Below are 15,315 nucleotides of genomic sequence, written 5' to 3'. Positions count from 1 at the left end.
CAGATCTATTTATCCTCTTCAACTCGGCCTATAACTGGCCACTGTAACCACTAGGAAGTGTATTAGCATGGCATTATCTTCTTTATTGACAATTACAAGTCTCAGGCAGAAATATTTTCCAGGTTGCAACATATTTTCAACCGGTTAATATATCTAATACTTGGCTTCCTCAATGTATTGATTATTTTATTAACATAACATTTGCATAGGATAGATGACCTGAAGCAAAGGTTGATTGTTAAAGAAATCTAGATTTGCTATCCTTATCTTTAACTTCTTGTCTTATCCACTGTTACTAAGTAACATTATTTTTTTATAACAGAATTGTGGAGCCAATAGGAAAATGCAAGTGCTTTGGCCCGGTACTGATTAGAATGCAATGGATATCCATGCCCACATATGTGACCCAAGTTCTCTCTCTCTGGTGTCTCAGAGCAGTGATAGAAGCTCACAAGATACAGTTGTGCAATGTCACCTGAATTGTTGAATCTCATTATTCATTTATGCTGACGAAATCCCCTAGAAATATTGTCGCAGTTAGAAATGAGCCTCGTCTCCATTTGTTCTCAAATGTTTGGATTGGATTCTACTTGACACCGTGATGACATACTTTATAAATTAATTGAAAGGATTATTAATCCCATGGTTTGCCACTGACCTGTAAAGTAGTTGATTGTGCAAAATATGGACTTTGCGTATCCCTCTCCCAGCAAAATCAGATCACGTTGTAACCATATGGTTACTGAGGCATATGACCTCTGCTTGGTGTACAAATGATTAAATTAATGTAATATTTCTGTCAAGTTATTCCTGCAATGAATTGAGCCCGTTTAATACCATGGCCAATCTCAGAGCATAAGACAGCTCCACTCAATCAATACAGTTGCTAAATCATTGTGTTATAATACTAGTACTGATTGAAACTTGTTAAATGTGTAAATGCTGTTATTTTTGACCTCTTAACATGAACATACAGGTATAGCCAAGTTCAAGATAGCCACGACTAAACGAAAGTAATGTAGTCAAACATAATCATGGTATGTCTTCAGATAAACAAACATTACATGAAAATGTCCTAGTGCATTTATTTCCTTAAATACGTTTTATTTCTTTAAGAATAACTGGGGAAAGCATTAGCAATCTCTGTACAATTGTTTCATTGTTTTCCTTGGGTTTGCTCAAAAACTTGAATGATGAAATTGGGCTAGGAAATATAATGCTGCCGCTTAGTGCACTTAAAACCCCAAAGAATATGAATAGTCCATAGGCATCCTTCAGTTTGCTTTTTCAAATATGCAATATCAAGTTCCTTAGATTTCCTCATTTTCTCCAGTTTCCATGTTCATGTGTTCCTCTTGTAGATCCCAGTTTTTCAATGTCAATTATGGAGGCACATTAAAAATACTGCCACTTTCCAAGGACTGTGTCTTTGATTGCATCAACAAACTGTATAGGGACCCAGTAGACCCAATACTGAGAGGCTTCTGTTGGACCCAGCTGGAACGCCTAAGCAAGTGGGGCATACAGTACACTTAGTGAATGCATAACATACAGATTTGGAAATTAATTCCAAGTCTACAAAACAGTTCAACCAAATACAGAATCCATACCACTTCATGACCTACTGCAAGAAATTAGATGTAATATTCCCTGCTATACATTTTACCTAGACCCTAAGCCATTGTAAACATATGGTTCACAATATATGGTACCATGTATAATTTATTCCCGTTCAAATGTTTACAAAAATCTGATTCAACTGTTTAAGTTTAACAGCTTGAGAATGCATTACCATCATGTGATAGTCTTCATGGCCTTCAATTGGTTCAGTCACCACATTTTTTATGGAGCCCATTGGGACTTTCTCTGTCCTCTCTGTAGGAGACAAACAACAATAAGAAGTGCTTGACAAGAACCCCTTTTCTGCAGGGCAAACCAAGGCATTATCTCACCCTTAGTTCCAATCCACAGCTGATCTTGTTCCAGTTTGAAGGTGAGTCGAACTTTTCCACCGGTTTTGTTGTACATTCCAGCTAAAGGCACTGTTGGTAAGCGTTCCTGTTTAACAAATGAAAGATCTCTTGCTGGTCATTAGTGGACGAACAAGGGAATGATTCACAGCGACTGCTCTCCTAGCTCCTCCTCAGTCTGCGATACAGTGGGGTGGTGTCAGCTGAAACATTTGCGGTCAAGATACTAACTGAACACCAGACAAAACATATATATATATATATATATATATATATATATATATAGTGTATATATATTTATTTTTTTTACTTCATGATTTACACTTACCTTTGTTCCTTTTACTGATGGCATTATGTCTTCTGGTTTACCTTTGTCCAACACCTTTCTGTGTTGCTAGGGGGGATTTTTTTAAATCATCGTTAGATCATTGTTGTTTTGTTAAATACAACCTAAACCTTGCACCGGATATCCTAATACAAACAAGCTCATTTCTACCCAGCCATTCAAGTAGGCTCATTTACATAGCAATATGTAAGACACCAGTCTTACCTTTTGCCGACACAAAGGTTCTTTTTTGTTTTCTTCTGCTTTAACTTCCTGTTGCATTACCTCTTTTGGGGTGTTGACAGCTAGTACATCATTTATTGTAGACCCAACCACCATAATTTTTGCACCATTTGTAACTTTGATTTCTCTTAGCGTCTTATCCTCAGGGAGCAATCCCTTGTACATCACTTTCTGCATGGCAGGTGGAAGACCTTTAAACAAGTAAGCAGACTTTGAATGAGCTACTACTGTCTTCTACTGTTTGAAAAAAGTTGTAACTAGCTGATCTTACTCTTACCAGTGAGTGAATGGATCCTCTCTTTAAGTTTGGCACCAGTGCCATCCAAAGGAATTTTCAGGTCATACTTATTCTTGTTCCAAATTATCTTTAGATCCACCATCTCCTTCCCATCATCTGTGTCATCTCCATTGCTAACAGTTGGGTCCTGAGTTGAATTGTTTTCCCCATCTGCTTGAGACATGTGATCAGACTCTACAGCATCACCTCGGTCAACATAATCACACAGTGGTTCTGGCTCTTTAAGCTTGGCTTCCGTTTCCATTGTTATCTCTTCACTCCCTATAAAAAAGGATCACACACTTCATGTCAGACATTTTAAATTGAACATTATTTACCGTTACCCATTCCATTCTTCTAATGTAAACAATGTTAGCTGTAGCTGAAATTGGACAAATCCATTCCAATCTCGGCAAGTCAAGGTCCTGACACCTGTTCAGAAATGGCCAAAGAGTCAGTTCAATCTGTTGGAAGTTGCATTTGATAATGGCTATCTAGCTGTCAAAATAGGTAGCCTAGCAAGTTAGCTGGCTGCTGCTGTTGTCTAGCTTGCTAACCCACACTGGGACTAGCCATGAATTTGTCAGCGATTATAGCAAACACTGTCAACGCTAACTAGCCAACAGCAGCTAACATTGCATCTAGGTACTGTTAGTTGTAGTGTATTGGTCCAGTATTTATGGACAAAATGCCAACTACTGTAACCATAGATACAGTATATGTAACCTCAAAAACAAAATCGAAAGGACCAGCTAGTAGGTTACTAGCAGCGGACCGCATTATGGCTGACTAACGTTGCTAGCTAAGCTAAGCTAGTTGCAACGACCAAACAATACATGATATTACAGTAACATTTGTAAAAATCGTATTGACAAGTGCAATTTTAGTCAGTAGCATTTGCAAGCCAATTAAACACAACGCCTAATCCCTTGTACAAAAGGGAAAAAACACAGGAAATGTAGTTGGGACGGCATGAAACTAAATTTTCTTGATACCCACCATCCTGGGTCGCCATGATGATTGTGTACAATATGAACAGTGTCTGTGGCTGCTGCTGGAAACATCGATTTAGCTACTGGGCTTCCATACTTGTACGCGATTGTTAAATCAAAGTTGCCAATCGTTTAGGTTGCCTGGGTGGTACCACGGTGTACAGGGTTCGCAAACAAAACATTTAAACATTTTATTATAAATCACGTATAGGATTTGTACTTGACTTTAAATTAGTTTGAGAATAATACTGTAAAATGAGAATTATTCTTGAATCCTTTGTTGATGTGAAATTACAGCCAGATGTTAGGGCCAATCAAGGTCGTGGCTTACACCACTCGCTACATATAGAACAATATAGTATATCCCACGCTGACCATTTTTACAACCACTAGCTATATGTTAAATGCCTGTTACAAGCATATAGGCCTACTACCGTGTCAATAGTCTGTAGTCTTAATTGAGACACATTTCTGTGAGAATCGACCTGCAACGAGACTAGTCATTGTCCGTCTGAACCTAAACTAACTGCCCTTATGACAACTTCGTTGGCTATTTAACTGATGTCACATGGCTGCTCAACTCTGCAATGTACAAGAAGTTTGAACTATCCAATGTCCAAGAAGTTTGAGGCTGCTGGATGTTAATCAATTTCGAATCGAGCTAGTCTATTATCAGTAAGATCTGCGTATGAGAGCAATAGACGAGTTCATGGCCACACCACCACAATTCAACAGTATAGCCAGGACGTCCAAAGAGCAAGTATTGTAGAAGACGAGTTACGTTATCAAGCTGCCCGCGCTTGAATCTCGTGTATAGGGGGAACTTCGTTTAGCAAAGGTGGCACAGGATTTTATTTTTCTCAACTCCTTGTAACTAGTTGCCGTGGGAATGTCTCATTCGTGCAACAGGTGTTACATAGGGAAACATTGTATGATTTCCTAATTAGCTATCGATAACGAGCTACGTCGTAAAGCCAGACAGAGCATTGCTGCAAGTATGGCAGACCTGAGAACATTCAACGTTGTGATTCTTGGTGTTGGATTTTTGTTAATTTTTACAGCATTTACAACGTGTGGAAACATTGAAGTAAGTGTACAAACAGTATTTGTGTGACTTAATAAACATCAGATGCATGTGCGTAAAATATATTGCTCTCTTCCGGAGATTGAGGCTAGATTTGCATCTATTCAGGTAACCCTAGTTAGGAGTTTGATTTATAACCAAAACGAAGTGCATTAAACTTATTTGGGATTGGAGCCTAAATAAAGACCCACTGAGTCTTACATTTTATTTTCCAATGCAATTCAATCTCACATGATGCTGAAGATGAGGCTGTCAGTGGGGCATTGTAACAAGTCAGGCGCATCTCGTGCTTCTAATTTGCTCCATAAATTATCATGCCAGACGAATGAATGAGATACATTCATGTATTTTAAGGTAATGCCACCTAATTTAGCAGTACACTATCGGAAAACATGACAATGTAACAACTTTATTTTTTATTTTTAAAGCAAACCCTCATTAAGAGCTTGGATAATGGTAGTTTCACTGGAAGTGGGTACGACAGGTAAGTTGTATTGTGTTACCACTATTATTTTAACACAATCCATATGAGTATAATTGAATTTATTGCACACCGAAAACATGACGGCATGTTATGACACGTGTATTTTCCAATAAAGCCTGGGAATCATCTATGGAGTGTTTTCCTTCTCAAATTTACTTGCTCCAACCGTTGTTGCTGTAATTGGACCACAGATTACCATGTTTTTCAGTGGAATTCTGTACAGGTGAGTATCAAGAAATTGTAAAAATACTATTTGGGGTTTGATATGTCAGAGGTACTGTATTTTAATATCCTTTTTTCCCTCCTAGTGGTTACATAGCCGCATTCATCACTCCATCAGTATGGTCCTTTTATTTAACTTCAGTATTAATCGGCATTGGAGCAGCCAGTAAGTCCATTTGTCCTGAGACTTCTTTCCCCGGTCAATTTGTCCTAATGTTTTTTATACTGTCATGACATATTTCATTGCATGATAACATTAAGAGCCTGCATTGTGAGTTTAAGTATCAGACAAAAATGAAGGACTATCGAGCTAATCTAGAGTGTCTCCATTTGAACCAATCATTGTCTGTTGTCAATAACATCCCTGAGATGTTTCTCATGTTTTGTCAGTGCTTTGGACTGCTCAGGGGCACTTCCTTGTGGAGAACTCTGATGCTGCCACTATTAATAGGAACACAGGGATGTTTTGGGCGCTTCTACAGTGCAGGTATGTAATGTGGTAGATTGAACACTTGGTACACTGACTATACTGTATATGGAACAGACATGACAAGTCATGTTGAACCTGCATGTTTCATAACATGGGTTAGTATGTACCTTCATATGCTTTTTCAACATAACATGTTGAATAGGTTAAACCGAATCCTCAGTATGAATGCTGTCCGGTTGACTAAAAGATTTTGATTCACGTGTTCATAAATCAGAGAACCCAGATTGAGCCAGGAGAGGACAAATGAAAACTGACAAGCAACGCAGTGGTTCCTATAACATGAGCAAAATCAGAATTCCGTAAGTTCGTTAGGTCCTTTGACTTATCAAACCTATGTATTTTTGTATTCCCTGATCACTGTCTTTTGCTCATTTTTATGTTTTATTTATTTAAAGAAACAATTATACAACTGCTTAAAACCAAAACAATATTGCTCCTGAGCTGCTGTATGGCATACAGTGGTAAGTATGGTATTCTGTTCATGTTTATCTGTTGAAATCCTCCTTACATTAAAATGTTTTAGTAACAGCCTTCCCTTTTCTAGGCCTTGAGCTATCCTTTTACAGTGGGGTATATGGGACATGTATTGGAGCAACAGCCGAGTTTGGAGAAGCATCTAAAGGGTTAATTGGCATCTCTGGCATTGTAGTGGGAGTTGGAGAAATAGTTGGTAAGTTTACAGTTAATGCCTTCAATTTATTTATTTTTCAAATCACATTGGTACAACAAGAATTGCTTTGCTGTGTTTGACTCAATGTAATGTTTCAACCAGGTGGAGGTTTATTTGGGCTAATATGTAAGAACAACCGCTTCAGACGCACATCTGTGGTCTTCTTGGGAATGGTCGTCCATTTTGTTGCCTTCTACTTGATCTTCCTCAACATCCCAGAAGATGCCCCTATTGTGTTAAAAACCAACACACAGCACAAACCATATCTCACACCAAGGTAGTGCTTTTAAAACTGGTCAATAATATAACTGACATGATAGACTTCAAACTTAATTATTTTTTTCCTGTGTCCTAGTGTATCAATTGCCCTGCTGTGCAGTTTCTTGTTGGGTCTTGGCGACAGTTGTTTCAACACTCAGTTATACAGCATCTTGGGGCGTGTGTATGCTGAGCAAAGTGCACCTGCCTTTGCCATCTTTAAATTTATTCAGGTAATTATATAAGAAAACAATACAGTGCCCTGACAATTATACCAATGGTACCTGATGAGTTCATTTGAAAGCTCTAAATATACAGTAGATGTACCTGGTACTTGTGTTTACCAGGCCATGGGTTTTGAATGTAGTCATTTGTTACTAGACATCAAAAGTGCATCCATACTTAATTCTTGTATTTATATAAAATATCCAATACCACATACTTTTATTTTTGTTTAGTCCATCTTTGCAGCGATCGCCTTCTTCTACAGTGGCTATCTACTTCTGACATGGCAGCTCCTACTAATGGTGATCTTGGGCTTTACTGGAACACTCTGCTTCTTTATGGTGGAGAGAATGCAACATTTCTCTGTTGATCTGCAAGAATACTAGCGGAATTGTCATCACAATTTCACTACTGACAGTTAAGTATAGTAAAACGGTAATTTCCTGTTTAACACTAACGATGCCTGACATTTTCTGTTTTAGCGTTTAACTTACATTTTTATTCTGCACACAATACACTAAGTTGTACCTTGCTCTTATTTATGTATATTAATGTAGACTTCTCTTTACATGCACACAACCTTTGCTGTCACTCTCTCAGGGTTGATGTATAAGATTTTCTTACACTTGCAAAAGTGTTATTCATCAAACATATCATGATTCCTCAAGAAACTTTTATTAATATAAATCAATATCAGCTTATTGATAAAATGTTTGACAAGTGGCAGTCACCAAAGATTTCACAGGAATTACTTCTTGAATGTGTATTTATCAATTGTACAGTTGTGTGTGTGTGTGTGATGAAACCATTTTATAATTGTTAAGAAGAATACACCAGCGCTTACAATCCTTCACGTACCCATTGTCTTGCAATGCAATGCAACCACTACTTTGTGACTTATTTGGAAATCTTTTTGAGCTTTGATACAATCCATTTTTTTAAATGTAGAAGTAGTTACAACAATGTATAAATGAGAATTTATAGCTAATAATTTTTATAAATATCCTGTCAGTAATACCCACAATTCATTTTGTCTCTACCTTTTATAAATAAAGCTATTTACAAAAGTATAGTACACTTTAATATCTTTGTCTTCAGTTTTTCAGGAAAATTGCATTTTGACCTGAATTTTTTAGGCACTTAAATTAAGATTGCATTTTCTGTACCAGACAAAATCACATTTTGACCAGAGGATGGTGGTAAGACCTGGTGTCCTGGTTTGACAAGCAGAAATAACAGAAATTTCATGAATACACTGTAATCGGTGACAAGATGGTGGATTTAGAACATGGGAGGTTGATATTCGAAATACTATTTCAGGTGTTGCAAAAATTGGAGTGTGTAGTCTGTTTACATAAAGCAATAGGCTACCCAATCTCCACACATTTGCATATATTACTTGAGCAATGCAATTTGGTGCCCTAGGCAAGATTTTAGACGATGCACCTTGCATCGCAGCCAATTCCCCCACCATTCCCTGTTCACTTCACACAGAAACTGCTGAGCAAAATGATTGCCTGACAACAAAAAATTACATCTATTTTGACTGCTGCAGTATTGAAAAACGTACCTACGGCTGCAGTCCGCAGGGGGGCGGTCGATCATTTGATAGCTGGTCAGAACAATAGAATAAGACGAATAAAAGCGGGTTCGAGTTAAGCTAGATGGGTAGGCGTTGCTGTCTTTTCCAATACAGGAGGTATGTTGTATCAAGCAACTTTACAATATCAAGAGGCTATATTATTAACTAGGGATGTCCAAAACATGACTAGTTATGAGTGGAATTTATGCTAGCTACCAGCATTTCATACGCAGCTGATTTTATCGCGGTAGAACTTAAGTTACCTAGACTCCAGCCTCGAGTAGCTACTAGTAACTCCAGAAAATTTGCTCTGGTTAGTTCTAGCTACTTCTACATGACTAGACAACGGTACACATTTTCTTGACGAATCAGTTTGCTAATGAATACAAAGCATATCAAACAATACCATCCAACACTTCTTTAGTACGGCTTTTTGTCCTTCTGTCTGTCTTTCTTGTTTTAAGGTTTAAGCAATGGCTCGACCAATGGGAGACAGCCATAGAAGATTCTTGCAAACATTGATGGTCGATGGAATTATTGACGGTCCCCGAGCAAGAGCTCTTCACAGGCACTGTTGTGAGACCCACGGTGGTAAGAAGAACACAGCACCTTTATAACTGGAGCAAAGACAAAACTGTGTTAATAAACAATAACCAGCTGCCATTTTTCTTCCAGCACATTATGCCCACGATAAACTTGACGAATTCATTGATGTCATCAATGCTCAACTGCAGCCCATGTTCATGCAGATCAGAAAAGGGATGTCTGAAGAAGATGGTCTCACACATTATGCCTTGGTGAGACTGTAAAGCAGAAGAAAGCAAGATGCCCTGTCCAGTATGGATCTCACTTGAATAATATTGTGTGACTAAGAATTTCCAATATTAAGGAACCATTGTTTCCCTCCAGGTGAACATGGCTGAGACGGATGTCACCAGGATGTCATCAGATTACGCAGACAATGAACTGGAGTTATTCAGAAAAACTGTAAATTGTCAATTTACTTCTATATTCAGCTGTTTATCATAACCCCTTGACATATTGACAAAGTCATTTTGTAGAGGTGGGCCTAATCCAAACAATACTAAAACGATACAAATTAAGAAACATGACACTCGGTGTGCACAATGTTTTTTGGTATTTTTTTTCCCCATCCTAGCACTGTTGTTTGGATGTACATGACCTTGATGCTTATGTACCAAGATTGTCTAGGGATATTCAGTTGCCAAAAGAGTTGACATAAGTTTATGTCCACGTGCTTTAATTGAATGGTGCCCCTTAACTGTTTCAGATGGATCTGATTGTGGAATCTGATAACGGAACCGCATCATCCACAGACGTCCTTAATTCTGCTGACAGCCTTCAGACTAAGAAGCTAAAGAAGAAAGAGACAGAACATGTGTTGGCCAGGCTTGTCCAGGAGAAGTGGCTAAACGAGGTACCATCTTAAAATAGGAAATGAATACAATAATATGGTCATTTTATTTAGTTACAGAAGTCAGAGGACTGTAATTCTACCCTTACATACTCTGCTCTTCAGAAACATGGCGAATATTCTCTATCAACCCGTTGCATTATGGAGATGGATACATACATTCGGATGATGTACATGGACCAAGTCAAAGTCTGCCATATCTGTCACAATATTGCCTTACAGGTAAATAAGGGTAACCTCAGCTAATTAGACAAACTTGTCATGCCTGGTATGAAAATAATGTGAGTCTTAGTGCTGAATGCTATTGCGATTAAGAGATTCATTGACATGTTTCTTTAATTCTGCAGTGCCAAACGTGTGATAATCCATCTTGTGGGGTCAAAATCCATAACCCATGCGTTGCCAGGTACTTCAAAGGCAGGACTGATCCTCGATGTCCTGCCTGTGAGGATTTTTGGCCACACGAGATTCCAGGTAAAAATTTACACTGAACCTAGTGTATGTTACAATGTTGTACAGTTCCTAAGGAGATACTGTTAATGCTACATGCATGGGTAACTCAGGTTTAATAATTACATACTCCAGTCCATATGCATTATACTGTAGTTCTCAGAAAATGACACCTCTCCCCCTTCCTCTCAGAGGTTAGCAGATCCCAATCCCAGCCCTCTCAGAGTCCATCTGCCAAGGAGAACACAGCACCGACTCATTCAAAGAGATCCAGAAGATAAAATGGCAGTGTACCTAACGCTAATCTGACAAAACATTTTATCTGTGTTTATGGAAGGACCAATGTAATGTTTCTATTGTTGGTTGAATTTGACTTATTTATAAAGTTGGTTTTAAATGGTTCATGGCGATCATAATTGTAAGAGCAGTAGCTGTAATGTCAGTTCATGGAACTCGATTATCAAAATCTTGTTAAATTACTTTCAGAGGGTTTTAATTCTTATGTGAACTATTTCATTTTCAGTTTTAATGTAAAGCTGTGTTTACATCTTTTGTACCTGTGGTTCATTAGGTTGTTAAATTAGAAAACTTTTCCCTATTTGAATAAATTATGGAAATTAGCCATCATCTCAGACAGTATCTGCAGGGATAATTTGGAAACACATAATTAAATATGCTAATTTGATGAAGCATACGCCATTAAATTAAATGGGTAACAACTCTGAATATTTTACATGCAGGAATTTGTATACAGTTTAAAGCTCTTTCATACAGACGCAGTGCTTGTGTAACAGCTTCACATATTCTATGGAAATCACCAATATAAAAGTAAAAGGATATTCATAAAACTATTTTATAATATTTTTATTGACATTTTATGTGTACAATTAGTTGTACACATATTGTACGGTGTACAACACATTGTACAGTCCTCTGAAATCAAATCAAATACTTCACAATGCAGCAATAAACACCTTTTGTTGATTTTCAAGTTAATGTATTGTCATGCTTTGGTTCATGACCACCAGAAGCTCACAGAGAAGCTAAGCTCCAGAGATCGCACATAGTGCCAGTACTTGACCGGTATGAACAGGACATCTCCAGGCTGCAGAATACACTCTAGATAGGGAGTTTTGGAAAACTCTGGAAACTGCCTCATGTCTGGATTCTCAATGTCTACCTACAACAAAGATTGTAGATTGTTATTGCAAAAGTATTGTTGATGCATGACATATGTCTTGTATAATATATGTATAAAACTATATTTCTCTAGTTCTGCTTCAGAGATGAGATCTATGCTTCATTTAGAGGATACTAGTATACTATGTGACAGTACTGGTGGCTAGTTTATTGAAATGAATTAAGATTTTTGACTTGCCTGACTGGTGTTGTGCAGGAGCGGTGACACGTGAGGATAGAGCTTATCTGTGTGCTCTGGTGAGTAGAGACGTATGTACTTTCTTCCAACCACCTTAACCCAAAAAGTAAATTTGTCATAAACACACCATGCACACCTTGTCCTGAGTGAAAGACTGCTGGCCCCATATTCACATACAAATGTTGTCACCTGAGCCAAAAAATTCTGTTGTGGATCTTGGTGTAGGGGGGACACTGTGCCCCCTGGCCCAAACCAGGCATTTATGGTGATGTCATCTTCATCTCCCTCACCAAGGGAACAGTAGTCAGGTATACGGATGTCTTTTTTTAACTCCGGGACCTCAAGGGGGGTGCATAAAGCATAGGAAATTATAGTGTTTGATTCATTATTTACTTGAGACTCCAGTCAATATTAGTGTATTCAGAGGAATAACTTGCTCAATGGGTTAATGCTCCTATCTGTAAGATTAAATAGATGGTGTGTTGAGCACTAACCTGCTCAAATAACTGATGCTGAGCAAGATATCCCAATCCTTTACCATCATCCTACAAGAGTATAAAACAGTGAGACAGTAATAGTGAATTGTACCTATAGCTTTAATTAATTTACCTTTACATTACGTTTGTTTTTAACTTACTTTTACAAGAATATATTGATCAATAAATTGATTGACTGTAAGAAGTTTCTGTGACCACTCCTCGTCAGTATATCTTGAGCCCACTTCAACAGGTACAGTTCGACAACCGGCAACTGTTTGCAGGTACTCTATACTTTGTAGAAAAGCACAAAGTTACATTTTGAGTATGTACTCCAATATCCTCTTAAACTTTGTTTCATAATGCTGCTAAAATGTCTCTCAACATTCTTCTATGATGGTTAATCTACATAAGACCTAAATGGCTTATGAAGTAGTAGGTGCATGTAAAAAAGTAAAGATACCTCCAAGGTTGATCTTTGAAGGCTGGCCAGTGATCTATAGTCCCTTCTAGTATAACAGGTGTTTGGGGAAGCAGGTAATTTGTATTGAAACTCTCTAAAGATGGACAGTGTCTCCTTGGAACGGCCATTGTCGGTTTGACCAATGGCATGGAGAGGCATTCGGACTTCATTTTCTGTTGAAAAGAAAGAATCTTTATATTCAGAAAAATGTTATGTCCTCAGAGTAAAACATGTATGGGACTAGCATTCATGGAATACATTTTACCTTGGTAATAACCTGTTTACTTAGATCTTCCTCTATGAAGTGTCTCTTCCTTGCTTCATTTTGTAAAATGTTTACAAAGCGTTGTAAAATATTGTCCAGAATAGCTGATCCCATTAGTAGGCCCATATCGCAGGTCCTAATGGCCTCCTGTATAATGGTATGACATGGATCCTCAAGGCACAGGGATGCGACTTTAAACAAACATCCATATGAATACACATGCCTCCACTCTTTAGCTACATCACGCCAGGTTCCTGTGTTCAGCTTTTCCCATGTAAAGTCCAGAATGATCTGAGCATTTTGTCCACTGAGAGAGCCTTTAGTTCCACTGTATAGTTGCTGTCTGGATCTCTTCAGCAAGTCCACAACACTGGACTCCACTTTGTCACTAAATTCCAGAGGAAAATCAGCTTCACTTTGAGGCAAAGCAGAAATGATAGTTGACCTCAGCTCAGCCATCAAAGTGTGCTTAGTATCTTTAGTTAGCTACAAACGTTCTGTGGAAAATATATAACATGTGATTATACAGTAGACACATAAAAGGAGGTGCAGACAGTGAGACAGTCAAGTTTTAGGCTCGACTAAGTAGGCCTACATTGTATGAAGATCTGCAGTTTTTCTGTACTAGCGGGAAACAGATGATATTTTGTTCAGAGGCCAACATGTATTATAACACAGGAGCTATAATGATTGCACAAAAACGACAAACCTGACGAACTGGCTAGTCTAAAAGTTTTAACTAGAAGTTAAGTAAACCAGTTGTTGTGCAGACATCGGTGACCTATCAAAAACTGTGACCACCGTCGCAGTTTTAATTGTTTTCCAATGTTAGGGTTAGGGCTCGAATATTTGCTGAGTATGGCGAGCCATCAGAACAAAGACCCCTTGGTCAGTTTTTGATAGGTCACAGATTTCGGTACAACACCGGGTAAGTGTTCGTTTAATAGTCAGCTCGCTAATAATTCATTAATGACATAGGCCTACACTTTAAAAACATCGGAAAAGCTACATACTGGCGTTCAGTATTTATTAGAATTCACTGTAGCCAGCAATAAGTTTAAGCCGGGTTTCTTGATGTTCCCTAATTGCTCACTTGCCTGACTGAAAAGTGTCCAATTCGCCGCAGTGCAACGCCTTTCACCAGTGTTACATTTAAAACGGTTCGTTCAGAAACGTCATATATGACGTATGTTCCGCATGTTATCAGAACGATCAGAGAAAACGCATGCTCGATTTTGCTTTTAACCTGTAGGAAAGACATAAACATATTGGTACAAACAGTTTGTTGCACAATATAAACTTTAAATAGAATATACCCAGCCTACCAGACAAGAAAGCTGCAATGACTTCTATCTCCAGAAGAGGGTAGGCTACTAACTAATGGACAGCAACAATCGAAGTATGAGCAATGAGTATAAAAGTATTCTATTCTATTTTCTACTCTTGTGTGAGGGTGCCGAAAGCCAATGTTGTACCTTTGCTTTTAAACGGTCTGTTGGATATTGTACCTTTAGAAAGAGCAACTCTGTAATATTCTGATAATCAGTTGTATTCTCACTATTTAATAATAATATAGCAATTTAGCACAGGAAAGCTCTTCAACCTACATTGTACACTTGGTGGTAATCTGATTATAATACATTGTTATATGGCATAGGCCTACCCCCTATTTAGAAATACATTAATGTTTTTCACAATACATCGACCCTGTTATGAATGTTGCCAACACATGGCTTCTTCCACAGTCTGCAGCTCACCATCTGATCTCCCAGTTTTATACGCTCATTGGATCGCTTTATCAGTGTCTTTCTGCAATGGTTATTTTGGATGTTTGTAGTTTGACAGTTCTGAAAATCAGAAAGATATTGGGTGGAAACAATTTATTCAGTAAATTACAAAATTGATACGTTTTTGTCCTGGCTATTGTATGTTTTTTGTTGTTTGTATACTAAACACTGATTTATAACGTTGTGTCCTTGGGCAAGGCACTTCACCCTTAGCCTGGCTCTGCCCTCATACGTACCTC

General features: G+C 38.0%; 4 protein-coding genes across 8 annotated transcripts; 2 read left to right on the top strand and 2 right to left on the bottom strand.

The window, feature by feature from the left end:
• Positions 1–1,060: 1,060 nt before the first annotated feature.
• On the bottom strand, positions 1,061–4,016 carry ubfd1 (ubiquitin family domain containing 1). Its single transcript, XM_062450778.1, has 7 exons — positions 3,815–4,016; positions 2,816–3,097; positions 2,521–2,729; positions 2,299–2,364; positions 1,953–2,058; positions 1,793–1,875; positions 1,061–1,506 (listed from the first exon to the last, which is right to left on the bottom strand). Exons 1-7 carry the CDS (start codon positions 3,828–3,830, stop codon positions 1,396–1,398), a joined length of 873 nt encoding a protein of 290 aa, XP_062306762.1. The 5' UTR covers positions 3,831–4,016; the 3' UTR covers positions 1,061–1,395.
• A 406-nt stretch (positions 4,017–4,422) lies between these two features.
• On the top strand, positions 4,423–8,329 carry LOC134036945 (UNC93-like protein MFSD11). Its single transcript, XM_062482131.1, has 11 exons — positions 4,423–4,894; positions 5,320–5,375; positions 5,491–5,598; positions 5,684–5,763; positions 5,988–6,084; positions 6,230–6,246; positions 6,372–6,548; positions 6,632–6,757; positions 6,860–7,034; positions 7,113–7,248; positions 7,474–8,329. The coding sequence occupies exons 1-11, from the start codon at positions 4,805–4,807 to the stop codon at positions 7,624–7,626; spliced, it is 1,215 nt and encodes a 404-aa protein (XP_062338115.1). The 5' UTR covers positions 4,423–4,804; the 3' UTR covers positions 7,627–8,329.
• A 489-nt stretch (positions 8,330–8,818) lies between these two features.
• Positions 8,819–11,109, top strand: nsmce1 (NSE1 homolog, SMC5-SMC6 complex component). Of its 4 annotated transcripts, none has more exons than XM_062450744.1 (8): positions 8,819–8,939; positions 9,287–9,413; positions 9,572–9,619; positions 9,732–9,809; positions 10,114–10,260; positions 10,363–10,479; positions 10,605–10,731; positions 10,900–11,109. In XM_062450744.1, the coding sequence occupies exons 2-8, from the start codon at positions 9,351–9,353 to the stop codon at positions 10,986–10,988; spliced, it is 669 nt and encodes a 222-aa protein (XP_062306728.1). In that variant the 5' UTR covers positions 8,819–8,939; positions 9,287–9,350; the 3' UTR covers positions 10,989–11,109. The 4 variants fall into 4 exon arrangements, with proteins under 4 accessions (XP_062306728.1, XP_062306715.1, XP_062306738.1 ...); XM_062450731.1 differs by having other exon boundaries at positions 9,498–9,619; XM_062450754.1 differs by lacking the exon at positions 8,819–8,939 and adding an exon at positions 8,972–9,170.
• Positions 11,110–11,570: 461 nt separating this feature from the next.
• Positions 11,571–13,897, bottom strand: kdm8 (lysine (K)-specific demethylase 8). 2 transcript variants are annotated; one of them, XM_062450718.1, is made up of 7 exons: positions 13,302–13,897; positions 13,025–13,197; positions 12,723–12,855; positions 12,580–12,630; positions 12,275–12,424; positions 12,082–12,178; positions 11,571–11,883 (listed from the first exon to the last, which is right to left on the bottom strand). In XM_062450718.1, exons 1-7 carry the CDS (start codon positions 13,746–13,748, stop codon positions 11,723–11,725), a joined length of 1,212 nt encoding a protein of 403 aa, XP_062306702.1. In that variant the 5' UTR covers positions 13,749–13,897; the 3' UTR covers positions 11,571–11,722. The 2 variants fall into 2 exon arrangements, with proteins under 2 accessions (XP_062306702.1, XP_062306694.1); XM_062450710.1 differs by having other exon boundaries at positions 11,572–11,883; positions 13,290–13,895.
• Between the last annotated feature and the right edge of the window lie 1,418 nt (positions 13,898–15,315).

This window comes from Osmerus eperlanus, chromosome 2 (genome assembly GCF_963692335.1).
Source record: "Osmerus eperlanus chromosome 2, fOsmEpe2.1, whole genome shotgun sequence".
Classification (NCBI taxonomy): Eukaryota; Metazoa; Chordata; class Actinopteri; order Osmeriformes; family Osmeridae; genus Osmerus; species Osmerus eperlanus.
Note: the sequence above shows the minus strand (reverse complement) of the source record. Positions and strands in the feature narration are given on the sequence as shown.